This window comes from Tupaia chinensis, unplaced genomic scaffold (assembly GCF_000334495.1).
Source record: "Tupaia chinensis unplaced genomic scaffold, TupChi_1.0 Scaffold000196_1, whole genome shotgun sequence".
Lineage (NCBI taxonomy): Eukaryota > Metazoa > Chordata > Mammalia > Scandentia > Tupaiidae > Tupaia > Tupaia belangeri.
The window spans coordinates 1,098,459-1,126,075 of record NW_006159671.1 but is presented as its reverse complement, the minus strand read 5'-3'; the positions used below and the strand labels follow the sequence as shown (position 1 = coordinate 1,126,075).

Here is a 27,617-nt window from a genome sequence, read left to right as displayed (position 1 = left end):
TTTAGAGAGAGAGATTTTTGCTGTAGGGTGTATGTGCTTGCCAGGCAGAAGGCAAAAAATCACACACATACACACACACCCCAGGAGAGATGGCCATGCTGTAATCCCTTCTCCTCCATTCTCCTTTCAGGATCTCAGGCCTGTACACACACACATACCCAGTGTGAGTTTTAAGCCACTGGCTGCAGGACTCAAACTGTGGTAGAACACATGGGAGTCCAGCAATGTAACTATTACACCTTCTGATAGTCTCAGTTTTTTAAACATTTTAAACAGGGATTTAAAAAAAAAATTATTAGGGAAACAGAAGATGGCATAATGGTTGCGTCACTAGTCTCCCACATAGTTGACCATGGTTTGAGTCCCAGACCTGGTGGCTTAAAACTTACACCAGGTTGGGGCTGGAAGGTGGCATGATGGTAAAGAGTGCTAGAATCCCACATGGCTGACTGTGGTTTGAGTCCCAGACCTGGTGGCTTGCTCGCTCTCTCTCTCTCTCTCTCTCTCTCTCTCTGTGTCACTCTGTCTCTGGTCAAATTAAAATAAAGGAATAAAGTTAAGTAAAATAATTCTTAAACAAACAAAAAAAAAAATGCACACTGAGTATGTGTGTATGCGTGCCTAAAATTCCAAGAAGAGACTAGAGAAGAAGGGATTGTGATGTAGCGATCCCCCGGGGAGGTGATTTCTTGCTTTCTGTCTCTCTGTCTCTCCAGTGAGTACACACACCCTATAGCAAAAAATCTTGCTCAAGGGATGAGCAGTTTGCATTATGGCTATGTCGCTTCTTCTCCCATGTAGTCAACCATGGTTCGAGTCTCGGACCCAGTGGCTTAAAGTCAAGCCAGGCGCATGTGCATGTGTGCCCAAGATACTGAGAGGAGAATGGAGGAGAAGGGATTACGGTGTGGCCATCCCCTCTGGGGGTGATTTCTTGCTTTCTGTCTGTCTGTCTCTGTCTTTCTGGCAAGCGCACATGCCCTATAGCAAAAACCTCTCCAAAAAAAAAAAAAATCTCGCTCAAAAAAATAATAGTAATAATAATAATTGGGGCCAGTGGGTGGCATGGTGATTAAGGCACTGGACTCCCACATATCTGACCATGGTTTGAGTCCTGGACCTGGCAGCTTGCTTTCTCATGTTCTCTTTCTCTCCCTCTCAAGCACAAGAGCCCTGTAGCAAACTAAAAATAATAATAATAATAATAATTTTTTAAAATTCCTAATCTGATATTTCTAATATTAGAAGCTCTTTGAGAGCTAATTGAATTTTTGTTGTTTCTTTCCCATGTCACTTGTGATAAAATAAAATCTCCTATTTTCATGTACATGATCTGTAAGGCATCCTGTAAAGCCTACACTGAAGGTGACTTTCTCCAAAGATAATTTGCATTTTCTTCATTAGGAATCCCAAGGCATATAACCCAGGACCACTTTCAGATGGTTTATTGAGCTTTCTGGGTAAAGTAAATTCAGGTTTCAAGCCTGCCTGTTGTCAGGACCACGGTTCCGAATTCTCAGGGAAGTATTAACATGACTTTCTCTTATCCGAAGATGATACTGAGATAGGATAGTTACTAGGTTACCTCCCTCTTCTAGCTATGGACTTTATCTGCCTACTTTGCCACTGGAGGTAGTGTCTTTTGGGTCCTGTATTTATTTCAGAAATTCCATTCAAACTCCCAGGTATTCATAAGATCTAAGTCATTCTTCCCATCCCATATCAACTGTTGAAATTTAAGGCTCTAATGGGAATGTTCATACCTTCTTGGTAGGAATATAGGAATATGAAATAATGCAGCTACTTCAGAGAATAGTTTGGTAGTTTTTTGGTTTGTTTGTTTATTTTTGGGAGAGTGTTTGTTTGTTTGTTTGCTATAGGGTGCATGCACTCACCAGAAAGACAGAAAGAGACAGAAAGTGAGAAGTCATCCCCCAGGGGAACAGCCACACCACAGTCCTCCTTCCTCCATTCTCCTCTCAGGATCTTGGGCACACATGCACACGCATCCGGTGTGAGTTTAAGCCACCAGGTCCTGGACTCGAACTGCTGTCAACTACATGGGAGTCCAGCAACATAGCCATTATGCCAACTGCTGGTCCCAGTTGGGCAGTTTTTTAGGGAGTTAAACATACACTTAATACTCAGAAATCTCACACCTACATATTTACCTAAGGAAAATGAAAACCCTTGTTCACACAGAAACCTGTAGCCAAATGCTTATAGTGGTTTTATTCATAATTGCCTCAAACTGGAAACAACCCAAATGTCTATCAACTGAGGAATGGATAAACCATGAAATATTCATACAATAGAACTGGAATACCACTCAGCAAGAGAAAGCGATGAACCACTGACACACACAACATAAGTGAATCTCAACATGCTCACATATGTACATACATGATTCCACTAACAGAACATTCTGGAAAAGGCAAAACTGTATGGTCAGAAAACAGATCAGCGGTACCTAGAGGCTTAGGTAAGGAGAGGGGTTGACTACAAAGGGGCACAGAGAGGGCTGGCCCTGTAGCGCAGCAGTTAAGTTCTTTGCAGAGGGAGCTCGATCCCACATGACCAATCACAGTTCAACTCCTAGTTCGAAAATGCACAGGGTAACTGTGTGAGCATGTAAAAAATCTTTGTGGGATGCAGAAATGGAGGAAAAGGAATTTTCATGTGACCGAGCCCCACTGAGAGGGTACTTCCTTCCTCCCTCTGAACAGTGCACACAATGCAATGATCTTCCAGCAACTAAAAAACAGAAAAGGGGCCAATCCATGGTCTGGTGGTTAAGGTGGTTGGATTCTGCATGGTCTGTTAGACAGTTGAGTCCTGGACTCATTGGCTTGAAAAACATGCCAGGCACATATGTGTGTAGGCCAGAATCTGGAGAGGAGGGAGAAATGAAGGAGAGATTGTGGAGTGGCCATTCTCCATGGGCTGTGCTTTCTCACTTTCCCTGCTCTCTCACCATCTCTCTGTCACTCTTTGGCAAGTGCATGAGCCTTCTGGCAATTAAAAAAAAATACACATTTTTAAAAATATATGAACACAAATATTTAGAGGTAAAGAAACTGTTATCTTGATCTTAATGATGGTATACAACTGTATAGATCTCCCAAATTTGTAAAAATGTACATTTAAAAGACTAAATTTTACTATATGTAAATTATACCTTCATTTTTAAAAAAGGAAAAGGAAAAAATTCAAAGCTCGAAGTTCCTTTTATTGGCAGACAGTTCTCTGGCTTTTCGCCCCTTCATATATTTGGTCCCTAAGGATTTTCCTTCTTATAAGTGCAACGATGAATTTTCAAAGATGTTTGTATTTTATCTAGCATTTATAGGCATTTTGAAACAGGAGAATTTTAAGAATAGCTTGTCTGCCATATTGCCAGAAGCAAAAATCTGTCATTCTTTTAAAAACAAGACTATCTTAAAATTTCATGATCTTTTTCAATTCATTTTAACACTGTATCCTCATGTTTCTATGAAGTGCAATAATGCAGTTACGGTATTACCCCCCCCCCACATGGACAGGAAAACCAAAGCTCAAAAAAGCTGAGATGTATTTCCTATTGCATATCTACACATCTACTCCAGACTGAATTAACATATCATCTAAGTACGGAAACCAATTGGAAGATTATCTTACATCCCCCAGAATTAGATCCATGAGACACAATTTTGAGGATCATGTACATTCTGGATCATCCATTCCTGGGAGCAGAATAAGCTCTACAACCATAGCAAGTCTTTTAATTCTCCACCTAGTTTCAAATCACCTACTTCATAGAATTGTTGTGACCATTAAATTAGTTCATTCATGCCAAGCACATAGAACAGCGTGTCTCACACAGCCGAGTTCAATAAGCATTTGTGCCCTTCCCACTAATATAATTTTGGAAACGTCTCCAACAACATTGAAAATCAAACATTGCCTATACATAAATAAGAAAGTTAGCGCTTACTTTGAAGAAGCCATGCTTTTGGTTGCGCTGGCCAAGCCATAAATTGCTTCCTGGGGGAAGATTTGTTTCCGGAGGGTCTATAACACGCTCATAAATCCTGTAGAGGCAAAGAACATAGTTCCTAATAAAGAAGCTCAAAGCAAACCAAAAGACACACATGCTCTTTAGAGGACTCATGGCATTAGCTGCTGGTATGAAAAGATGGAGCCAATATGTGAAACACTTTCATGACAGGTACCTTAAAGGTAGAGACCTGTTTCTTGACCACACTTGGACACATTATTTAGACTCCTCCTGCCTTTCTGGCATCTCTCTTTTGGCAGGAGAGGGAGAGTAGTGTCTCTCAGAACGATGACCTTTACACCAACTCAGTGAGAAGAGGGGGTTTACACACGAGTTGCAGTTGTTAAAACTGAAGGTTAGAGAAAATAAATGAGTCACCCAAGACAGTGGGAGTAGTAGAGCTAGAATGAGAACTCTCATCTGCCTGGCTCCAAAGCCCAAGTACTTTCTTTTGCATCTTCTGCTTCCCAAATTGGGTGTAGTCAGCTGCTCTGCATTTCTGAGAGAACTCTTTAAACAAGTGAGTAGCAGCTGCCCAGATGGTAGACTTTGGCCTACAAAATCAAGAAACTGAAGACATCTTCCAATCAAGAAATATTTATTGAGCGCTTTTATGTCCCAAGCGCCACACTAGGCAACAGGAAATAGAGCCATAAACCAGACGTACAAGGTCCTGCCATCATGGAACATAAAATAAAATTCTGTGCCCGAAGAAAATCGTCATCTGATTCATATGGGCATTTAACTAATAAAGAAGAGGCTAGAGGTGCAGGATTTTTGAAGGTTTCTACAGAGCCTAGAGAACAACCAAATGTCTCCATTGCTCAGCCCTCTCAAGGTCTTGGTAGCCATGAATCATCACCTTTGTGCCCTACAACCACCAGCTGATCACAAGCCTCAGCCTCTCCCCTGGTAAGTACCTCTCAGTAACTGATGTCAGATGAAGCCCTCTGTAAATTTCCATTCCTCATGAGAGTCCTGCCCATCCCTTGCTTTCCTCAGTTCACACTCCAAGCAGGTGCCGAGCAGTCACTCTTCAAGTGTGTCCAGAGGCCCGAACCACTCATCAGTCTTCCCTGCTGTGACGGAGCTGACTGCCTGCTGCCAGAGGATGATGTATTCCTCTGGTGGTTCTCACAGGGAAAGTGCGCAAGAACTGAGATTGTCCGGTTGTGTCAAGGAAAGTGAATGATTGCCAGACGCTTGCAGGTGGGGGCTGTCACACTGCTGTCTTACATCTTAGCTGCATCGTCCATTACGCTGCTAGTCTCTGCTGACAAACCTGCTGTTTCCTAAGAATATGGGCAAGGTATTCAGCTGACAAAGCTCTAAATACATCGGGTCTTTTCTCTACTAATTATCTTTCCATTATAAATGGAGACTCAAAACATAATCAAGGAAAAATACATTTCCCTAAAAAAAAGACAGGCGGTGCTTTCTGCACAGGAAGTTGACCTCTTTGGTATGTTAGAATGAACCATTAGAAGAGATGAGACAATTTGTCAAAACCACTTTAACACAAGAACTTGCCATATACTTCCTTAAAAAGAGTGTTTTCCCTCTAATATCAGTAGAAAAACTAGAAGGAAACCAAATTTACAGCAAATGAGAAATGCATAAGTTATGGTAGATCAGCTTGAAAAAATTTACTACAGTTATTAAGAGTGATAAAAATGCAAGTTATGAAACATGGGAAAGGATATAGAAAATAATTTTCACTGGAGGTTGTGGAATGTAAAATTATTTATGCACTATGAAGATGATGCAAAAATTATGTTCAGTATTGGCAAATACCAGAAGAGGCCAGAGAGAAGTGGAAATCATTTTATTTAGGTGAAGAGGCAGAAGCATAATTTTCTATCAGGTTGTTTTACTAATAAATTGAAAATGTTGTCAAACGATTTACCTTCACCTTTGTTTTCAAACATTTGCCTCTGTCAGAACGAGAGCAGCTTTCAATTCAAAAGCTTTCTTCTGGCATTCAACAAGCTAAACAACTCCAAAAAGCACAGTATGCCCTTAATCCATGTTTATTAAATGCACAAATAAATGAAGGAAAAAAAATGGAAAACAGCTCTTTGTGCCTTAGAAACAGTTGAGGACAGGGTAAGCAAGTGGCGTGGTGGTTAAGGCTCTGGATTCCCACATGGCCGACATGTCCTGGACCTAGCAGCTTGCTTTCTCACATTCCCTTCCTCTCTCTCTCTCTGCTCAAATTAAAAACAAGAAAGAAAGAAAAGAAAAGGAATAGTTGAGGAAGCCAACATCCATAACCTAGAGAAGGGTGCCCCATGGCACATGTGTCAGAATGGAATTCTGATTTCCTATGTTATATACCGACCCAGAAATCCCTTCTTTCTGATGCCAAAGAAGGTCTGCTGGATGTTGCCTTCCTGGTGGCCTTGCCGATTGATTCCAGAGGCACTATTGACTGAGGAAGACAAAAGGCAGAATCTCCAAATTGAAATCAAATGTAGCAACATGAAACTTTAAAACATAGCATTAAGAAAAAACAAAACAAACAGACAAAAAAACACATGAAGGAAATTAATTACAAGGAACTATCAAACAAAGTCAAATTGAAAAATATCCCATAGAAAAACTATTTGTCCTAATTTAAACATTTAAATCATGAAAAACAAAGAGAGGCTGGGAATAGTTAGAGATTAAAAGAGATCAAAGAGACACAAAAACAAAGTGCAAGATGGGATCCTGGGGCCAGCTCCCTGCCTGACGGTTAAGGCAGCTGGATCCCACATGGCCCAGAGTCCCAGATCTTGCAGCTTGTGAAATATGCCAGGCACATGTGTGTGCATGCCCAAAATCTCCAGGGAGAAATGGAAGAGAAGGGATTGCCACATGACCATTGCCCACGGAGAATGTGTTCTCCTCTCCCCTTCTGTCTCTCTCTAGCATGTGCACCCTCTAGCAAAACACAAACAAAAAAGATGGCATCTTGTATCAGATCCTGAGTCAGGAAAAATATCCCATAAAGGATAGTACTGAGAAAAATGGTGAAATTTCAGTAAAATCTGAAGAATTACAGATTATGTGACAGTACTGTATCAAAGCAACATTTCCTGATTTTGATTATGGGGTGGCATATATTTAAGTGACTGTCCTGTTCATAGGAAACAGATAATGAAGTATTTAAGGGTGGAGAGTCTTGTTTACAATTTATCCTCAGAGTATTCAAAATAATAATAATGTGTATATAAATATATATGTATACATATATTTAATTATTTAAGGGGCTAAAGAAAAGGTAAAATTTCGATGAAGAGTACAAGAGAACTTCCAAAAGTGTGGGAAATGGACTCAAAATATGAATTTATATTAGTGCAAAAATTTCTTAAGTAATTATTTTATTATTATTATTCTTATTTAGTTTGACCAGAAAAAGAGAGAGAAAGAGGGAAAGTGAGAAAGCAAACCACCAGGTCCAGGACTTAAACCATGGTCGGCCATGTGGGATTCCAGCACCTCAACCACCATGCCACCTGCCAGCCCTGTTTGCAAAACTTTTTGAAATGCACACAATTTTTCATAACATGCATATCCATAAACTTTTGAAGACCCCCTCATATATGATTTATCATTGTACCATTATCATAATTTTTCTGTGAACTTGTTTAAATAAAAGGCTTAAAATTTTGAGTTAAAAAAAAAAAGACCTTCAATGTATGTGAACCAAAAACACATACATGCAAAGTAACATTATCTATTAGCCAAAGATTCTGACAGTGTTTTCTTACCACATGCCTAGTGGTAATATTAAGGAGGAAAAGTAAGAATGAATAAATGAATGAAATGAAACAAGAAAAGAATAGTACACAAACTAATCCTGTACCATAAACCAAAAGCTGTGATCTGCATGTTGGTATCCTTCCAATATGCATATGCTGGAACCTACTGTCCACTGTGATAGTATTAAAATATGGGCAGTGAATAAGTGATGAAAATTCTGTCCTCACACTTGAACTTTGATTAAAGGGAGCTGCCTCGCCCTTGCAGCCATGTGACGATGCATCAAAAAGTTACCAACACTGGACACAGAAATGAAGCTCTTACCATAAACTAAATCTGTTGTGACCTGGATCTTGGACTTACCACCCTCCAGAACTGTGAGTAATAAATTTCTGTTACTTATTTAAAAAATGAAGATATTTTGGTATAGCAACCCAAACAGACTAAAACACCAAGAAAGAGAAACATATTCCTACTTGCATCCCTGTATGAGGGAATTTATTTACCTACATGCCAGATAAATACAGTCAGAATCTTGGCCAAAGAGTTGCTGACCCATGGCGTAAAGTCTGGACTTGCTCATGGACACAGAAACATAGGGCACGGGGACCTGTTACTTAAATCTAGTATCATTCAAGTTAAGTGAAATGAAAAGTCAAAGCTAATAAAGTGAACTTCTTGCTCTCTGCAGTGGTAAGGAAATTAAATCTTCTGATACATACAATATTCTGGCTAATGAGGTTTCCTTCACATCAGCAAATATCTGATGGCCTGCAATGTATGTGACACTACGCTGACTACGGGGATACACAAAGGCAAATTTAAAATGGCCAAGTCCTGGCCCTCGGGTCTAAAATCTGAGATGGACAAATGATATGCATGCACATATCTTGTAATCCAATGCACTGAATATAATGCTTCACAGAAGCATAAGAAGGAAGGATGACAGAATTCTGTCTGCATAGTCAAAGAACACATACCAAAGAAGGGGACACTACAGTTGAGATGTGGATGAAAAATACAGTTGAGCTGACAAGGCACGCAGTCATAGACAGCACTTAGTATATGCTAAGCCTTGTACTGAGGGCTTTCAATATATTAATTCACTTCATCTTTACACACCAACATCAAGACGATGGTCCTAGCTCAGTGAGTTTAAATAATTTGTCAATGTTAAAGCAGCTTGAGAGTGACAGACAACAGACTGGAACCCAGATCCCTTAATCTGTGCTACTGACAACTTTGCTATAGCACTTCTCTAGATAAGCAAAGAAGGGAGTTTCCAGCTACAAAAACCCCACCCAAGCAATTATATCTCAAAGAGTAAATACAGGAAAACAGAAACAGCAAATCCTTACAGAGCAAGAACATTGTAATCTTCCTTGGAGGACTTGGAAAATACTTCAAGATCTGGTGAAGGACTTCTGGCAAGATGACTGAGTAGAGATGCCTAACACTCTTCCCCACTACAGAAAAGGAGTAAAACAAAGAAAAAGAAGCTGATATTCAGCTAGAGGTTTGAGGAAAAGCACAGGAGTTCAGTGAGAATGTGGTGGAGACACTGTGAGCCTAGTGGCGGGGCAGGGGTTGGTGGTGGTGGTAAAGCATCCTGCATCCTCTACTACCTCTCTCCAGTGGACATAAGTTTGGAATCAGAAGAGATATTTGCAGGGAGAAGAGGTAAGAGCAAGACTCCATCAGCCCCCATTAATACTTCAGACACCTGAAGTCCTTAAAGAAAAGAGAGGGGGGAGCCTAAAATCTGGATGGGCCTGAAGCCCAGTTCAGGGAAAGGCCAGGGAGTCCACCAGCTAAATTTCCCAGGAAAAGAAGTGCAGGCTGTTTTGTACCCTCATCTACAAAGGCTAGGGCTGCACAAAACCATCCTGTGACATCCATGGGCACTGGGCAAACCACAGCTGCCCAAGCCAGGAGTGCTTGTCTCTTTCTTTCCACTCTTGTCCTATGGGAACAACCAGTGAGGGATCCTGCTGACAACCAAACCACTGGAGAGATGCAGCCCCAGCTCATTCCATAGGAGCAGCCCCACCCACAGCAGCATCCTGCACTGACCAGCATCCTAACTCACCTATTCCTCAGGAGCAGATGGAGGTGCAATTCTGCCTTCCCATGGCTAAACCCCCAGAGACACTCCACCTCACAACTCTACATGTTGCCACAGCAGCTAAGAAAGTAACCTTGACTATAGCCAAGCTGCTGGAAAGGCCCAGGACCTCAATCTTATAGGAGTACCCAAGAAAGCAACCCCACCCACAGGTGCACTACACTAAGTAGCCCTCCCCCACTGCACTCACAAGGCCAGTTGGATAAATTACCCCAACCACAGTCACTCATGTTAGGAGTTCACCACCACATCCTACCTCAAGTGTCCCAGCCCACCGCTACTCATTGCATTGAATAGCCCTACCATCCTGTGTCCCTCGGTAGCAACAAGGAGACTCACCTGTCCACAAACATATAATGTTCCAGGAGCCAGCAGAGTAGACTGAGTCACCCATGGCTTGTGAAAACAATCTGATGACCTGACTCCTGCCTCATGACACACTCAAAAGTACCAGTGAGAATGGACTCACCTACAAACATGCCCTGCCTCAGAAGAGCTAGGTCCCAAACAATGGGCCATCTCTGCAAATCCCTACAACCTAGGTCGCCAATGCATTCACAAACATCACTGATGCTACAACTGGATGGACTATACAAACACCATACCACTGCACCAGCCTGGAACCAAAGCCAACACACACCACCGAACCAACAGCATAGAAACTATCTATGGGATAAAGTATTTTATCTCAAAAGTCAGTGTATAAAATTGATAGATGCTGGGCCAACCCATGGTATGGTGGTTAAGATGACTGAATTCCATATGACCGACTCTATGGTTCAAGTCTTGGACCCAGAGAATTTAAAAGTATGCCAGGTACATGTGTGTGCATGTCCAAAATCCTGAGAGGAGAATGGAGAGAAGGGACTGAAGTGCAGTCATCCCCCTGGGGGTGATTTCTCACTTTCTCTCATTCTCTCTTCTCCAATGAGTACACATGCCCTATAACAAAAACTCAAATAAATAAATAAATAAACAAATAAATAAATAAAAGAGAAGCAACTGTTCCACTAGATGGACAAATATGAATGTAGGTACACAAGAAACGAAAAAGCAAGGTAACATGACACCCCCAAAGGAATACAGTAGTTCTCCAGTAACAGACACAAAAGAAAAGAAAATGTATGAAATGCCTAAAGAGAAATTAAAAATAAAATAACAATCCTAAAGAAACTCAGAAAGATATAAAAGACAGGAAATTCAACAAAATCAGGAAAACAATCCATGATCTGTACCAGAAATTCAACAAAAGGACAGCTATCATAAAAAAGAAACAAATACAAATGTTGGAGCTGAAGAATTGAATGAAAGAAGTAAAAAAAAATACGATTGAGATCTTTAACCATAGAATTGATCAAGCAGAAGAAAAAATATCTGATTTGAAGATAGGTCATATGAAATAATTCAGTCAATAAAGAAAAAGCAAGTCTTCATTTATCAGTAATAACCTTGACTATAAATGAATCAAACTCCAAAACTAAAAGATACAGACTGGCTGAATGCATAAAAAAAATTTTTCTTTTAAAAAGAAGACTCTATCACATGTTGCCTACAAGAAATTCATTTCAATGGCAAAGAATCACACAGACTAAACAAGAAGGGATGGGGTAAGATATGTAAGATATGTAAGATATTCCATGCAAATGGAAACCAAAACTGAGCCAGAGAAATAATAGTTATATCCGATAAAATTGGCTTTAAGTCAAAACTATAAAAAGAGAAAAAGATCAATTTAGCAAAAGGCTATGACAATGATAAATATATGTGCACCCAACACCAGAGCACCCACATATATAAAGCAATTATATCATTAATTATTAACAAATTATTATTCTTAGACTGGGGGGGGAGAGAGAGAGAGAGAGACTCCAATATGATAATAGTTAGGTACTTTAAAATTCTATTCTCAGAAATTAGATCGATCTAGACAGAAAATCAACAAACAGATATCAGATTTAAACTGCACTAATTATTCACGATTGCCAAAACATAGAACCAACCTAAATGTCCACAAACCGATGAATGAATTGGAAAAGTGTGGCATATATACTCTATGGAATACTACTCAGCCATAAAAAATAACAAGACCCTGGCATTTAATAGAAAGTGCTCAGATATGGAGAATTTATTGCTGCGTGAAGTAAGCCAGGCTATGAAAAAAAGATACTGTATGTATCCATTTAATATATACCAACTATCTGCACTCTATGGCAGAGAGCAAAATATTGGCGGACATAAAAGCAGTGAAAATACTTAAGGAGAATAAGACAGTATGGGATTGGGGGGTGAAAAAAAAAGAGGATAGAGAAAGATAGCAAGAGAACAAATAGGCATGACATTAGTGGGACACAGATATGGCTTATTATCTACTGATGATGACGTGTATAATATACTCAACTAGATTGGTCTGAAAAGTATTTCATGATGGGTAAAGTCTTTTTATAAGTAAAATGAGAAATAGTGATTGACTGGTTAAAAAATAATTGGAATAATAATAATGATGAATGGGAAAAACAATGAAAAGATATTGAATGATGAAGTGGGGAGTTTAATGTCTCAGTATTGACTGACATGCATGGCATTCCCTTTTGAAAAAACAATTTAGTACACTGTAAAGTTATATGCAATTCAATGTAATAAAAACAAGGTTATGATGATAATAAATTAAAAATAAATTAAAAAAGATTTAAACTGCACTACAGACCAAATGAGAATATTTAATAATAATTAGGGAATGTTTGAGTCAACAGCTGCAGGATACACTTTATTCTCAACAGCACATGGAATAGTCTCCAGGATGAACCATATGATAGACCACGACACAAATCTTAATAAACTTAAAGAAATCAAAATTACATCAAGCACCTTTTCTGACTACAATGGAATAAAACTAGAAATCAGAAATAAGAGGAATTTTGAGAACTGTACATATACATGGACCAACATGCTCCTGAACAACCTCTGGATTGATGGAAAAATTGAGAGGGAAATGAAACAAATGAAAATTAAAAACTGCATACTAAAACCTATGCGATACAGCAAAAGTAATACCAAGAGAGAACATTATAATAATAAATGCCTACATCAAAAAAGTACATGAAGGTTAAGGTGCTAAGCTCACATGACCAACTGCATGGTTTGAATCCCAGATCTGACAGCTTGAAAAACATGCCAGGCACATATGTTTGTGTGTGTGTGTGTGTGTGTGTGTGTGTGTGTGTGCCTAAAATTCCAAGAGGAGAATGGAGGAGAAAGGATTATGGTGTGACCATCCCCCTGGGGTTGGTTTCTTTTTTTCTCACTTTCCCTCTCTATGTCTGTCCCTTTTTTTCCCCTCAAGTATATGTGTCCTATAGCAAACAAACAAACAAACAAAAAAAAGTAAAAGATTTCAAACTAACCACCTAAGAATGCACCTGAAGGATAAAGAACAAATCTAAAATCAATAAAAGGAAAAAAAAATTCAGAGTAGAAATAAATGAAGACTGTGCCTAAAATTCCAAGAGGAGAATGGAGGAGAAAGGATTATGGTGTGACCATCCCCCTGGGGTTGGTTTCTTTTTTTCTCACTTTCCCTCTCTATGTCTGTCCCTTTTTTTCCCCTCAAGTATATGTGTCCTATAGCAAACAAACAAAAAAAAAAGTAAAAGATTTCAAACTAACCACCTAAGAATGCACCTGAAGGATAAAGAACAAATCTAAAATCAATAAAAGGAAAAAAAAATTCAGAGTAGAAATAAATGAAGACTAAAAGAAAAAAATAGTTATTTGTTGAATGACTACTGTTCCTACCATGCTGTAAGCATTCTGAAAGCAGAAACCTTGTCTGTCTTTATCAAGCCAAAATTTCAAGTGACTGGAAGAGTACCTAGCCAAAGTAAACGCCTACCTTATATACTGAAGGAATAAATGGATGGATGGTAGAATGAATGAGTGAATTAATACAACCTGATAACATCTCCAAAATAGGAATACTATAGTCAGATTGATATAAAAGCCCTACTATGTCAAAATTTTATGAGTAATTCATAAAACTGAATAACCCAGACTCAGAAAACAAGTAGTCAAACTTGACATTTTCCATTATGTAGATAATCCTGGAGAAAATGAAGTCAATGAGAACAAATGAAATGTAATAATCATTTTCAAATGTCTTCTTCCACCGTTCTTACCTCATGAGATTTATGCAAGAAGCCCCAAAGAAAGAATAAGGTGAACCTCCCTTCACTGTTTTTCACCCAGAAAAGTGATAGGCACAGCAAATCTGAATACATCAGGCAGGCAACTCACAGAAAAGTCAGATAAAAGCCTTTCAGAAAGACCAAAACAGCAGCCTGAGAATTTGTTAGATCCAGTGCAATCCTTTTGATAAGTGCTTGATTTATTGCACAAGTTGATTACATCATAATTAGCCCAAATTTATCACATTCTCATAGGTATCTGATGCACATAATGCATTTTATTTACAACCATCTAAAATCTATTCTTTCCTTTGGCAGAAGAAAGCCCAGTTCCCACTCGGTCATGTTTCGGAGGCTTTGCACACACTGGAACCATTAAACAAGGGGCTGCCTGTTAAGCTGCATTGGCAGAATTATGGGAATTTTTGCATGCCATTAGTATCTATCGCTATTTTAAAGTATAAGCCCCTGATTTCTAATACAATACCACGCAAAATTAAACATCCAGTCAAACATAAAACCCTAAGAGGAATGAACAACGCAAAGAGTAACTGACACATTCCTTTTGAAAGTCAGTCACCGAATCAAGGGCTCACATTAGAAATTTTCTTCACAAGGTACAAGCTCTCTTTATTCATGACTTTGGTTAAGAATACCCTTGTTAGCGAGTGTCCTGTCTACTTAAAAGACCAGTCAATATTCTATGAAGAACTCGATTTTTCCCGTTAACGGATAAAGCCCTCAGAGCTCAACATAAAGCCATGCGGTGGTTCAACAACACTACTTATGAAGGAATATTGGATTTTTATTTACCCGGACAAAGAAAGGCCTCTGAAGGGACTCCTCAGTACCTTTCCCAATTATATAAAAGAATGAATCTCCAATGTAAATCATACAAATCGACACATATTATGCCACTGTTCAATAAGACAATGTGAAGCCCAAATGAGACACTAAACAAAGAGGTTTACCTTGGGCTTTACCTAGAATTAAAGAGAAGCTCTTGTGTTCTCCCTGGTGAGGAAAGTTGCAATGACCTTCCTTGGCTAGTCAGGGCCTCCTCTGCACTGCCTTTTAGCTGGCACTGGTTTATCAAGGTGACCCCTGGAGGAAGTTTCCTGAACATAACACAAGATAATTCCTGCGCAATTTCCTCTCACTGACAAGGTGGTGGGGACCTATGTATAAGGCTAAGCCCCTCTTTGGGCCTTAGGAGTTTTTCCCTCTGAGTCTCACACAGCAAATAAGAGAATAAAAAAGTGCTTGAGATCCACGAGAGAAACCAATGACACCTATACTGTGTCATTACCATTACTCCAGATACTGACAAATGTGGAGCAGTTCCTCACAGCTTACTGACTGATGTGGTGTTCTGTCAACTGTGTATACTGATGAGCTACTTGTTGAATTTCCATGACAGGTAGCGGGGCTATTGTTAATCATTTGCTAACATCGAATACACAACACATAGGGCTTGTATCAGAAGGACATGAAAGGAATGCCCCCAAAAAGGGACTCTGTAGTCCCCTCCTACCAATCTGTTTAACAAATCCAGATGACACTCAACAAATGATAAGATTAAAAACTGCCCCTCTGGCATCTACAGGAGAAAATAGACTGTAAAGGAGGAGAGGGACCATGGAGAGAAATACAGTATGTCCCCAAAGTTTAAGGATTGAATTCAAAGCTAAATACAAGCAAAGCACAGGAGGAAGGACTGCAGCAAAGCTCAGCAGGTTTCCAAACTGTTCCTTGGCATCTGGCTGCAGAGTAAATACTAATGCAAACTAAAAAGAGGTGGTAAAGTTGGAGTCTGGAAAGGGATGTCTTTGTTGTGGTAAAAAAGGCAGCAGTGTTTAGATCAGATCAGCATACCCTTGGAGAAACTTTGCCTGATGAAGGAGGGTGTGAATTTCCTCCAAAGAGAGGTCCTCTCAGAGAAGATCAAGCTAACATATGACCTGTTGAATTTACTTAGAAAACGCTTGTCAAGCCTATGATTTTCCTTGCATAGCCACCAAATTGTACTTGTTCCTTTTTCCACATCTGAATCTCTAACTATATCAAGGTTAAGCTTTCCTTTTTTGTTTCTTTCCAGTTTTTGCTATCAGGTGTATGCACTTGCCACAGAGATAGAGAGGAGAGAAATCACCCCTCACCCCCAGGGGAGACATCGATATCCACGTTCTACTCTGCTCCAGTCTCCTCTGTAGATTTTAGGCCTGCACTCCTCACATGTACCAGCCACCTGGTCTGGACCTCCGACTGTGAATCAGCCATGTGGGACCCATCACATTAACCTCTACGCCACCTGCTAGCCCCGTGCTTTCCCTTCTTAACTGTTTATTATGCCTCCAATCTCTCACCCACTACTTACCAGCCTTTCCTCTCTGACTAAAGTTCATGATCTAGACATCACATAGTCCCAAGATGATTCTAATTATAGATCAGGGTTAAGTATCTGGCTCATGTAAGTTTGTCCTATATAGCATTTGTTTCTGAGATTAGGCAGTATAACAGGTATTGTACTTCTTTAATCTGCTATAAATATGAAGCTGGCATAATGGTTCCAATTATAACAGATTTGGTCTAACACTATCAAGATTAAGAGAGAGATTAATAGGCAAGAAATAGGGCTAAATCAAATAAGATGAAAGTTGACTTGAAAAAATGAAAAGTTAACATGCTTTTCAAAAATAGAATGTGAGGGAACCAGCAGTTAGCATAATGGCTATGTCGCTGGACTCCCACGTAGTCGACCGTGGTTTGTGTCCCAGACCCGGTAGTTTAAAACTCACGCCGGCATGTGTGCGTGCATGCCCAAGATCCTGAGAGGAGAATGGAGAAGAGGGGACTGCGGCGTGACCATCCCCCCTGGGGGGTGATTTCTCGTTTTCTGTCTCTATGTCTCTCTCTGTCTGTCTGGCGAGCGCATGCGCCCTATAGTGAAAATCTCTCCAAAAAAAAAAAAAAATAGAATGTGAGATCAAAAGGTTACTGAAAAGCCTAGTTTTTTTATGTTTTGTTTTTAACTTAGCCTTTTTGGTTCACAGTGAGTTAAGACTGTCAAAAAGAATGTTGTGATCTTAAACAGTACCAGAAGGAAATGGTAATTATCTTACCCTAATCTGAGTCAATCTATTCAGAGAGAATCACATTTAGTTCTAGGAACTTCTCAGATAATAAACAGACACACTTCAGAAGACTCTACCAAGATTGTGAAGGTCTTATGAGTCAAGTCAAATGATGAATGGTTGAAGAAATACATACTCAATATGAATAAGACTAATAGAGACCATTAGAAACTCAAGTATTTGAAAGACCATCATGAAGAGGAGGATTTAGACTTGCTTTGTGTGGTTCAAAAGGGTGAAATGTGGGGTCAGGAGGCGGCATAGCAGTTAAGGTGCTGGATGCCCACATGGCCAATCATGGTTCAAGTCCCACACATGACAGCCTGACTTCTCACTTTCACTCTCCCTCTTCTTTTGTCTCTTTCTGGTGAACACATGAGCCCTGTGCTAAACTAAAAGTACCATTATGATAAACAAAATATTTTTTTAAAAAAAGAAAAAATGTATACCAACAAATGAGAGCTATAAGAGGGTATTCTTGGCTCAAAACAGCAAGTATTTTTTAGCATTTGGAGTTGGGTACACAGGGAAGAGGCAGTTCTGGGAGGTGGTGAACTTCCAGCCTCTGGATGGTGTCCCAGCTTAGGATGGAGTGCCACCTGGTAAGCACAGTAAACCTCAACCTCAGAGAGATGAAAAGATGCTGCCTCCAAAGTTATGAAAGCTGCCTTTCAGTACATACTATATTCTATGAGTTTGTATACTTTGTAATCCTTGCAATAACCCTAAAAAACAGACACTGCTATGCTCAATTGACGGGTGTTCCCAGAGGTTAAGTGACTTGCCTAATATCATTTAGTAAATTCAAATGCAGGGGTAAACTTCTGCCATGCCATATGGCAGGTGAAGTGGTGGTTAAAGACGCTGGATTCCTACACGGCCGACCACGGTTTGAGTCCCGGACCTGGCGACTTGCTTTCACACTTTGTCTCTTTCTTGCTCTCAAGTGTATGTGCCCTATAGCAAATTAAAATAATAATAAATAAAATAAATAAATAATTCTTTAGGGGAAAAAGTCAAACATTTAACCAATGGGTTATGGGAACACTGCAATGGTGAAAGATCATTGGACTAGACTCAGAAGAACCTCGGTTTTTGTCTTACCTTTACTCTTGTGCTTTTGACTTGGAGTACGTCACTGAACTCCTCTGGGACTTCAGATTCTTTATCCATAAACTTTTACTAGCAGTATCTACCACACAGCTTTCCCATGAACATAAAATAAGCAATCTATTCTGCAAAAATACTTTGTAAAGTCTAAAATGTCTTTTTATAATACAAATGTAAAAAGGTATTTTATAATTTTTTATTATCGTTAGTAGGTAAGATCAAGGCTCTTATTTTCACAGAATAATCAAGATGACTTAATCTAAAATATTGGTAAGTACAGTAAACCTATTTTTTTAAATATTTTTCTATGCAAAAATGAGTCATGACTTTTCCAACAACCCAGTATTTTCAGAGAGAATACCAGAAACCTAATCTAAGCCACCTGGCTCAATTGGTTAGCACTTAGTTCCCATTGTCGACATCACAATTTCTATAAAAGGGTGCTTAGAGGTGATAATCTGACAGTTAAGAGTGTGGTCTTCCAGAACTACTCCCTAGATGATAACACACTGAGGCTATGGTCACTGGTCCCATCTTTCTCAGGAGTGCAGATAAAATGTGTTCAATTATAACCCAGGCTGACTGCTTCCAAAATTTCTGTGGATGTTCATGAGTGATAATTTAATTCAAACCCATTTTATTATTCACCAAGATGAAGAGTCAAATGTTAGGTCTTAGTGATGATAAATCAAAACTCTGCTGCTCATCATATAAAACGCACATTGGTAACCAGAATTCTCAGGGTCGAAAAGGACATTGAAGGTCTTCCAATCCAACCTCCATCTGCTACTTGTTATATTAATAATAAGCATCCAAAAGCCATCTGTCATTAGTGAGCATGTGTGACATCCTTGTGTAACAGTTTAAAGCTTCCCAGAACAAAAAGATGTCTCCCCAAAGGCCTGATGATTGACCATTTCCAGACAGCTTATGTGAAGTATATCAGAGCCTAGTAACCATGATAAGGAACAAGAGAAATATTTTTTCTCTCTCTCCACAAGTCTTTATATAGCCACAGACCACACCTACACCCACACTCCCCTCTCCAAACATTAGCATCTTCAAGTGGGAATCGGTATTTGTTGACCTTTCCACGTTTTCAACACTTTGGAAAGCACCAACGAGGTCCCTTGGTAATTCCTAAACTTGGCAAAGGCAGTGGGAAAAGATAAACTTTCCAAAAATGCAAATTCCTAGGTTCCTTACAAAATTAGAATTCTAGGTGCCAGCCTAAACCCACGGCAGACAGAAATCTTCAACAGAGGCCAGATTTGATATACTCTGCCCCCAAGCCGCAGAATCAGACTTGACATGGAGCTTCTGCCCCTGTCACAGGCTGAAGTTCCACTACACCCAAGCAAGCCTCCCATGGAAGCAGCTGGTCCTCTGCTTAGGACAGTGAGAGGCATAAGGACAGCGTTTTCCTCTGTAGAACTATTTATAAAGATTTTTCTATATGAATAGAAAAACACAAACATGAAAATAGCACAAAGAAAAGAAATCCTTCAGCATATCATCATTTTGGGGAAGCATATAAATAAATGAAAGTTCTCCTGGCCATGCCCTATGAGTAATAGGGGTGCAGATAATGGATGAATGAGTAGATAGGTAGATAGGTGACTGACAGATGACAGACAGACTAACGAAAATATATAGGCACTGGTAAACTTATTAAAAAAAAAAACAACTATTAAATCCTGGCCTCCTAGAGCTTCCACTATAATATAGATGAATAGCAATAAACAAATAAATGCATTTATAATTTAATTTCAAATAGAGTAAATGCTATGGACAGACATAAACTAGGGTGAGCTGAATAATCTCCATTTGCCCACTAGAAATACACTCTTCACCCCTTTTGCCTTGTTGTATGCTACAGAAGACTGACCTCTGGATCTGAACCAACCTCTCTCTTCTGACTCCAGGCCATTTGCACCAAAGGGAAACCCCAGCAGGAAAGCAGGAAGGGACCCAGGCTGGGGTGCTAATTTATTAATATGAAAAGACCTTAACACAATGCTTGGTACACAGTATTAGCTAAATAATGGTATCTACTACCATTAAGAACAAAAACAGTGAAGAGGGCCCTTAAATACTAAGTAGTCATGTTTTTCTTTCTTTCTCTCTCAGCTGCTATCTACAGTCTTCCCAATATAAATGTGTCAATACAAACTTGATTGTTTTTTAATAATGTTTACAAAGGACAACTCATGTGCCTTGACTTCTGCTTTGTAGCAAGTACACTGAATAATTCATTTCGTTTGGGGCTCTTTCTTTTCAAAAGCCATCATCAGCTTCTTGAAAGAAATTTTTATTTTTTCATACTATCAGTCCTGTCAGACTTAGAAGTTCACAATCACGGAAGAAGAGCAAAGCAATTTAGATCAAATTTCCTGTTCTGACAGAAGACTTTTGTTATTAAATGTGAGGCATTCAATAGTAACTGCCAGCTGTTTAATCAAAAAGTTATTGTTCATTGCGGAGGAAAAATTGGGAGTTTGGAAAACAATGGACTACAACGCCAGGCTCAAAGTGTCTGATGAAGTTTCAAATCCTTTTCAAACTCTGTCTCATCATTGCAACTATAATGATCTATTTCTGATAAGGCATTTCATGGATAATAAGAAAATCACTGAGACAACCGAGATTTCCTTCTCATCTCTTTAGTGGTCCTCTTTTTTCGGTGACCCCCTTCCTGTTCAGGTCACAGAGAATAAATTAAAGACGATCTTCAGAGATAAGCTTAAATAAGCCTATTATTGAGGATATACAAGTGACTCCTTTAATTCTAAAGACCAAATGAATGATGAAAGAAAAATTAAGAAGGTGAGGGAATTACAAGGAGGAAAATTTTGTATTCTACTGATAGTAAAAAAATATTTTGAAGATGATGAAGGAAAGAATAGATTGAAGAATCAGAAGGCCTCTTTTCTAAATTCTGAGTATAGTCACTAAATTTGGAATGTGACCTTGGAAAAACTGCTTTACCTTTTTGGGATTATTTTCTTACCTCTTACATAGAGAAAATGATGTCTGCCCTATTAACCTTTCTAAGTATTTTGAATGGCTCCATGAAAGAACCCACAATAATGGCTTTGAAAAGTCTTGCTTGGCTCCATGAAAGAACCCACAATAATGGCTTTCTAAAGTTTTGCCCAATATATTTTTAAAGATTTACTTAATTTCATTTATTATTATTATTACTATTATTATTTGACCACAGAAAGACAGAAAGAGAAAGTAAAAAAGTGAGCCACCAGGTCTGGGACTCAAACCACAGTCATGTTGGAGTCCAGTGCCTTAACCACCATGCCACCTGCCGGTCCTAAAGTTTTGCCCAATATTAATGTGAAGTGGCTTAGGTAAAATGATGGTGAGCCACCTAAATGATGCTTGTTTCTGTATGTGTCATCTATTGACCCAACTATATCCCTTTCATTTTGTTCACTCCATGAGATAATCTGGTAACTTTTTAATAGTTTTTTTCCTTTTTGGGTCAAATTACTCAAGTTGGTTTCTGTTACTTATAAACCAAGTGTCTTAACTAACACAGAGGACTGAATGTTAAACAATTCTAAACTCAAAGGAAGCATTGCAATAAGTGTTGGGCTGCCCACTCGCCACTGCATATGAAGGTAAAAGTCCTGCGTTTCTCACCATACTTGCTGCCTATCTTACCTTTGACCTGTAATAAAATCAGCCACTTATGAACTTATTGGCAACTTGAAAACAGAAATCAACTCTGATTTGCCTTGGCATTTCCAGTGTCTATACCAGTTCCTGGCACAGAACATATGCTTGAGAATAGTGGGTTTTATTCCATTTATTTTTTGTACTTATATACTCAAATTGCATCTGTCTGATCAGTTCCTGCACACAGCTAGCTCCCTATGACAGACTATGTATACCAATTACCTAACAGATGAACCTACTTGGTCCCTTCCAACTGATAGAGATGAACTGTCCAGCAGCACTTCCAATACTAGGTTGATAAAAGGCTGAACTAGAAATTTTCATTTGAAAGAGAGTGTTTGGAATAACTGAAGAATTAGTCAAGTAAATGTCATGCTCCATTTCCATGAAAAGAATAAATGAAAATGGTATATGCGCATCCTACTAGTCTCCCATTATCTCTTCATGTAGACTTCATAAACAACTCTCTCTCAACAACACAGAAATGACTAGGCATTACTAGGTACTCAATACTACTCAGGAACTATCAGTTAATAAATAAATTAAATAAATCCATCATTGATCTGCTTGATGAAATCTAAAGCTTTAAGAGTCTCTCCACTTTTACAGACTTCAGCTACACTGAATTATTTGCAATTCCTGGAGGTTCCGTGTACTCTCTTGCTTCTGTCTTTTGTCTTTCTGTCTTGAGGTTCCTTGGTTTAAGACACCTTCCTAGCACTTCATTGGCTATATAATACACCAAGACTCAACTCAGCTGTCACACTAGGAAACTTTTCTCACCCTAACTTTCCTTGAATTTTATTGAAAATGCTACTTTTGTCATGTTTTATACGTTGCTGTCAAAATGTTTGATGCCAACTTGAATTCCTTCCTTTGTGAGTGATGAGGTCTTTTTGCCTGGAGTTTATAAATTTTTCTTTTATTTAAAATTTAATACTTTTGCTACAATGTATTTCAAAGTTGACTTCCCAGGTCGATTTTCCCAGATTCATGATGGGTCCACCCAAATAGTAGATTTGAGTGTTACTTTCTAAATTTCTAAATTTTCAAAAGTTTATATGTTAAGAGACAGAGAGAAGCAGACACCTGCAACAGGGTCTTCACATGGATCCACCTCCAGCCCCAGCTGGTCAGAAGCACAGGCGTGTGTGTGTGCCTGGTATTTAAGGGGCGTGAGGGCTCTCAGGACACAAATCCAGAACCCACCCATGTGACCTCTGCATCACGGAGCATCAAGCCACTCCTGCCCCACCGTGGCTGGTCCTTGCATTGCACATCTTTAACAGCTTCACCGGGACATAAGTCAAGAACCACATAAGCCATCTATTTAAAATACTGAGTCGTCGGAAAAGTCATGATTTTTTTTTCCTGTTTTTCTATGTAAAAAATGTGTCATGATTTTTCTGACAATTCAATCAACATATACTCCAAAGTTTCTTGCTATATTACATCATTTTTTAAATTATGAAATACGTGTGACAAAAATGTTGCCATTTTAAACATCTTAAATTGCTCTATTCAGTGGCACCAAAAATCACAGCGTTGAACAATCATCACCACTATTTACAAAACCTTTTTGTCACCTTAAATAGAAACTCTGAGGGGACAGCAGGTGATATGGTGGTTAAAGGCACTAGACTCCCACATGGCTGACTGCATTTCGAGTCCCAGACCTGGCAGCTTGCTTTCTCACTTTCTTTCTCACTTTCTCTCTCTCTCTCTCTCCCCTCCCCCCTCCCCGTGGTGTGAGTGTGTGTGCATGTGTGTGTTTTAAAAATTAAAATAACAAATACAATTAAATAAAGAATTCTTTAAAAAAAATAGAAACTCTGTAACCATTGAGCAATATTTTTCCATTCCCCCACCCTTCAGTCCAACTGCCTCTAATCTACTTTGTCTCTACAAATTTGCCTATTCTGGAAATTTCACATAAAATGAAATCATGTGTGCCCCTTTTGTATCTGGCTTATTTCAATTAGCATAAAGTTTTATTTTTGTTTTTTTGAGAAGTTTTTGCTATAGGGCGTGTGCACTCACCAGAAAAACAGAGAGGGACAGAGCTACAGAAAGCAAGAAATCACCCCCCAGGGGGGATGGCGACACCGCAATCCCTTCTCCTCCATTCTCCTCTCAGAATCTTGGGCGGGCACGCACGCACACGTGCCTGGCATGAGTTTAAGCCACCGGGTCCGAGACTCGAACCGCAGTTGACTATATGGGAGTCCAGTGACGTAGCCATTAGGCTAACTGCTGGTCCCTAATAAGCATAATGTTTTTAAGGCTCATTCTTAAAAACATCTCAGAACCCAATAGTGCCCATTGCATGTACAGATCACATTATCGCATTCCATTTATCTGCTCATCCATAGATAGACATGGTGTTGATTCCACCTTTCGATTGCTGGGATAATGTGGCGGTGGACACTGCATGCCAGTATCTGTTCAAGTTCTTGCTTTCAATTTCTTTGGGTTCACACCTGGAGTGGAGCTTCTAGGACACATGGTAAGTTCTGTTTGGATTCTTGAAAAACCACCAAACTGTTTGCAATTGTGATTATGATTGAACCCCTGCATTCCCACCGGCCGTCTATGACTGATCTATTTCTTCCACACTCTTGTCAATTGCTATTTTTCTTTATTTTGATTATAGTCAACCTAGCAGGTATAAATTGGTATCTTACTGCAATTTCAATTAGCATTTTCCTAAGGACAAAGAACATTTCTGATTCCTTTTATTTATTTACTTTCATCCTCTCACTTTTTGTTTTTGTTTGTTTTTTATGTTTTTATCGTAGGGCATGTACACTCACCAGAGAGAGAGACAGAGACAGAGAGGGAAAGTGAGAAATCACCTCCCAACAGGAGATGGCCACAGCACAGTCCCTTCTCTTTCATTCTCCTGGCATTTGGGGCATGCACACACATGTGCCTGATGTGATCTTCAAACCACCAAGTCCAGGTCTCAAACCATGGTCAGCCATGTTGGAAATCCAGTGCTTTAGCCACCATGCCACCTGTTGGTCCCACCTTCTTGGTTATTTCAATGCCTCTTTTCAATACTCCCTAGAACTTTTCTGGTTGAAATTGTTCCCCTTTGGGGATTTTGTAATTTTTTTCTTCAACCATAAAAATGGTTTTGTCTTCCTAATTTCTTTCAAATATCTAATCGATTCATATTTTATATATTCCTGGATTTTGTATACTCCTGCTCTGGGTTTCTTAATTTCTTGTTAAAGGATAGGTTTTCTATCTTTAAAAGTTAAATGATATTTGAGTTCAGTTTGTTTGTTTTCTACCTTAAGTTTTAGCTACAACTTGTAAAGTGAATTTAAGGTTTTAGTTTTTTGAAAAATGTGTATCAGCTGAAATATTCCCTCATTTTCTTCTCATAGTAGCTCATATACATGTTTCTGCTCTTACATGTTTTTGTAAGTTCATTTTTGGGTACACTGGAATTTACAGTAGTCTCTGCCTCCAGATATGCTGGAAATGTGGGAAGGTGTCCTTTTATTTGTTCTCCGTGTTGATCTTTAGGTATCTGGAAAGATCAGATGTACACAAATGCTATTTTCCTAGAGTAATCAAGACATGAGGAAAACTTCCCTTGATCCTCCCTCGTGCTCCCCCAAGTTAAATCATTAGCCTCACTTCTGTGTTCTTATATTCTCATACCATACTGTGGCTAAATCTGCCACACTAGGACAGGATCATTTACCTGCCTCCCAAGTCCATCCTGGACTCCTTAAGAATGTGGACCTTTTCTTTAGTATATATGGTTAGGACCTTACTCTTCCCCCCACCCCCAAGGCTTTTACCATAGGGCATGGTGAGAGGAAAAGTAAGACATCACCCCCCAGGAGGGGTGGCCATGCCACAATGCCTTCTCCTTCATTCTCTTCCTAGGATTTTGGGCACATACGCATATGTACCCAACATAATTTTTAGAGCTAGGTCCGGAACTTGAACCAGAGTCGATCACATGGAAGTCCAGCACCCCAACCACATCACCTGCTGGCCTCACTTTACTCTCTTTTTATTTATTTATTTATTTATTTATTAAAAAAAAAAAAGAGAGAGAGAGAGGTTTTGCCATAGGGTGTATGAACTCACCAGAGAGAGAGAGACAGAGACAGAGAGACAGAGATTGAGAGGGAAAATGAGAAGTCCCCCCACAGGGGGATGGCCATGCCACAACCCTTCTCCTCTGTTCTCCTCCCAGGATGTGGGCACACACGCACATGTACCTGGAGTGATTTTCCAGCCACTGGGTCCAGGACTTGAACCACAATTGGCCATGCAGGAGTCAGCAACATAACTGTTCCCCATCTGTTGCTCCTACAACTTCACTCTGAATAACACAAACTAGCCGTAGGTCACAGCTCTGCTACTTACTAGTAATAATAACCTTGAGAAATGAATGATTTCACTTTTGTGTGTGTGCAGATTTCTCATCTGGAAAATGTGGATATCAGACCTACCTTATATGGTTCTTTTGAAAATTAAGGGAGAGAACACATTTAAAGCACACAGAAGTGTGCTCGGCATACAGCATTTACTATCATCTCCCTTATCGCCACCATCATCACCCCCTTCATTCACAGAAACTAGTACATAACCTTACACACAGCACACATGTAAAACATACCGAACTAAAGAATGCTGCAAATTTTTCTGAGGTAATCCATCTAAAATATTACTCTTAAACAGTTCAGCATTGCATCAGACAGTATTGGTGTTATAATCTACTAGCCCATGGATTGGTACTATGTCCCAAATAAGAACCACAAACTTCTTAGAGGATATTTTGTGTGTGTGTATGTATGTATGTGTGTGTGTATATATATATATATATTTTTACTTCTGTATACCCCATAACATTATGCTGGCTTCAGAAAAAGGGGGAGGGCTTACCAAACGCATTTTTGAAAGACTTAGTAAATTTCGATCCTCCTGTAAATATTCTGGACATGTCTCTATGTGTCAGAACATAAGATCTAAAGAAAAACCTGGAGCTACTTCCTCATGCCTCCCCTTTCCCTCCCTATTAATGAGATTTCCGTACAGGAACGTCTAGTTCTGACTCCTGATTAGGAGAGTCTGACACCATCATTTAACCTCTCTGCAAAATGAGGAGATGAGAGATACCTTCTAGGTTTTACGTGCCATGGAAATAAACGAATATTTGTACATGACGAGGCCAGGTTGGTAGTAGTTGCTCCTAGTTTCTAGTCCTCTTCCTCTACTCTGCCCTTCTCTCCATTTACCTGCTTCACCTGACTAAATACACATCATGAGCCAAGTCCCAGACAAGCAAGATGCCCAATGGTACTTTCAGCCAGGCCAGAAGACACTCCTATCACGTGCCTATTGTAAAATGTTCTTACACATATCTGGGCCTTCAAGCCTATCTGCACAAGTGACTCCACTGCTCAGTCATTTGGTGGCTCTCAGAAAAATCAAGATTACCTGTGTCATTTTTGTTTTGATTTAGTCTGGTTTGGTTTTGTATCAGTAGTATGTATAATTCAGATTGTGGAACAATCAGTAACATGAGATACACATGAAGCGACATAGCATAGTCATTCATT

The 27,617-nt window shown here is 39.3% G+C and overlaps 1 protein-coding gene across 1 annotated transcript in view; it reads right to left on the bottom strand.

Moving 5' to 3' along the window:
* Positions 1-27,617, bottom strand: part of NELL1 (neural EGFL like 1) — a gene marked incomplete in the record, with an annotated part of 909,119 nt that overhangs the window by 718,680 nt on the left and 162,822 nt on the right. The window contains 1 exon segment of the mRNA XM_027771205.1: positions 3,974-4,070. Within this exon segment, the coding sequence (XP_027627006.1) occupies positions 3,974-4,070 (97 nt within the window).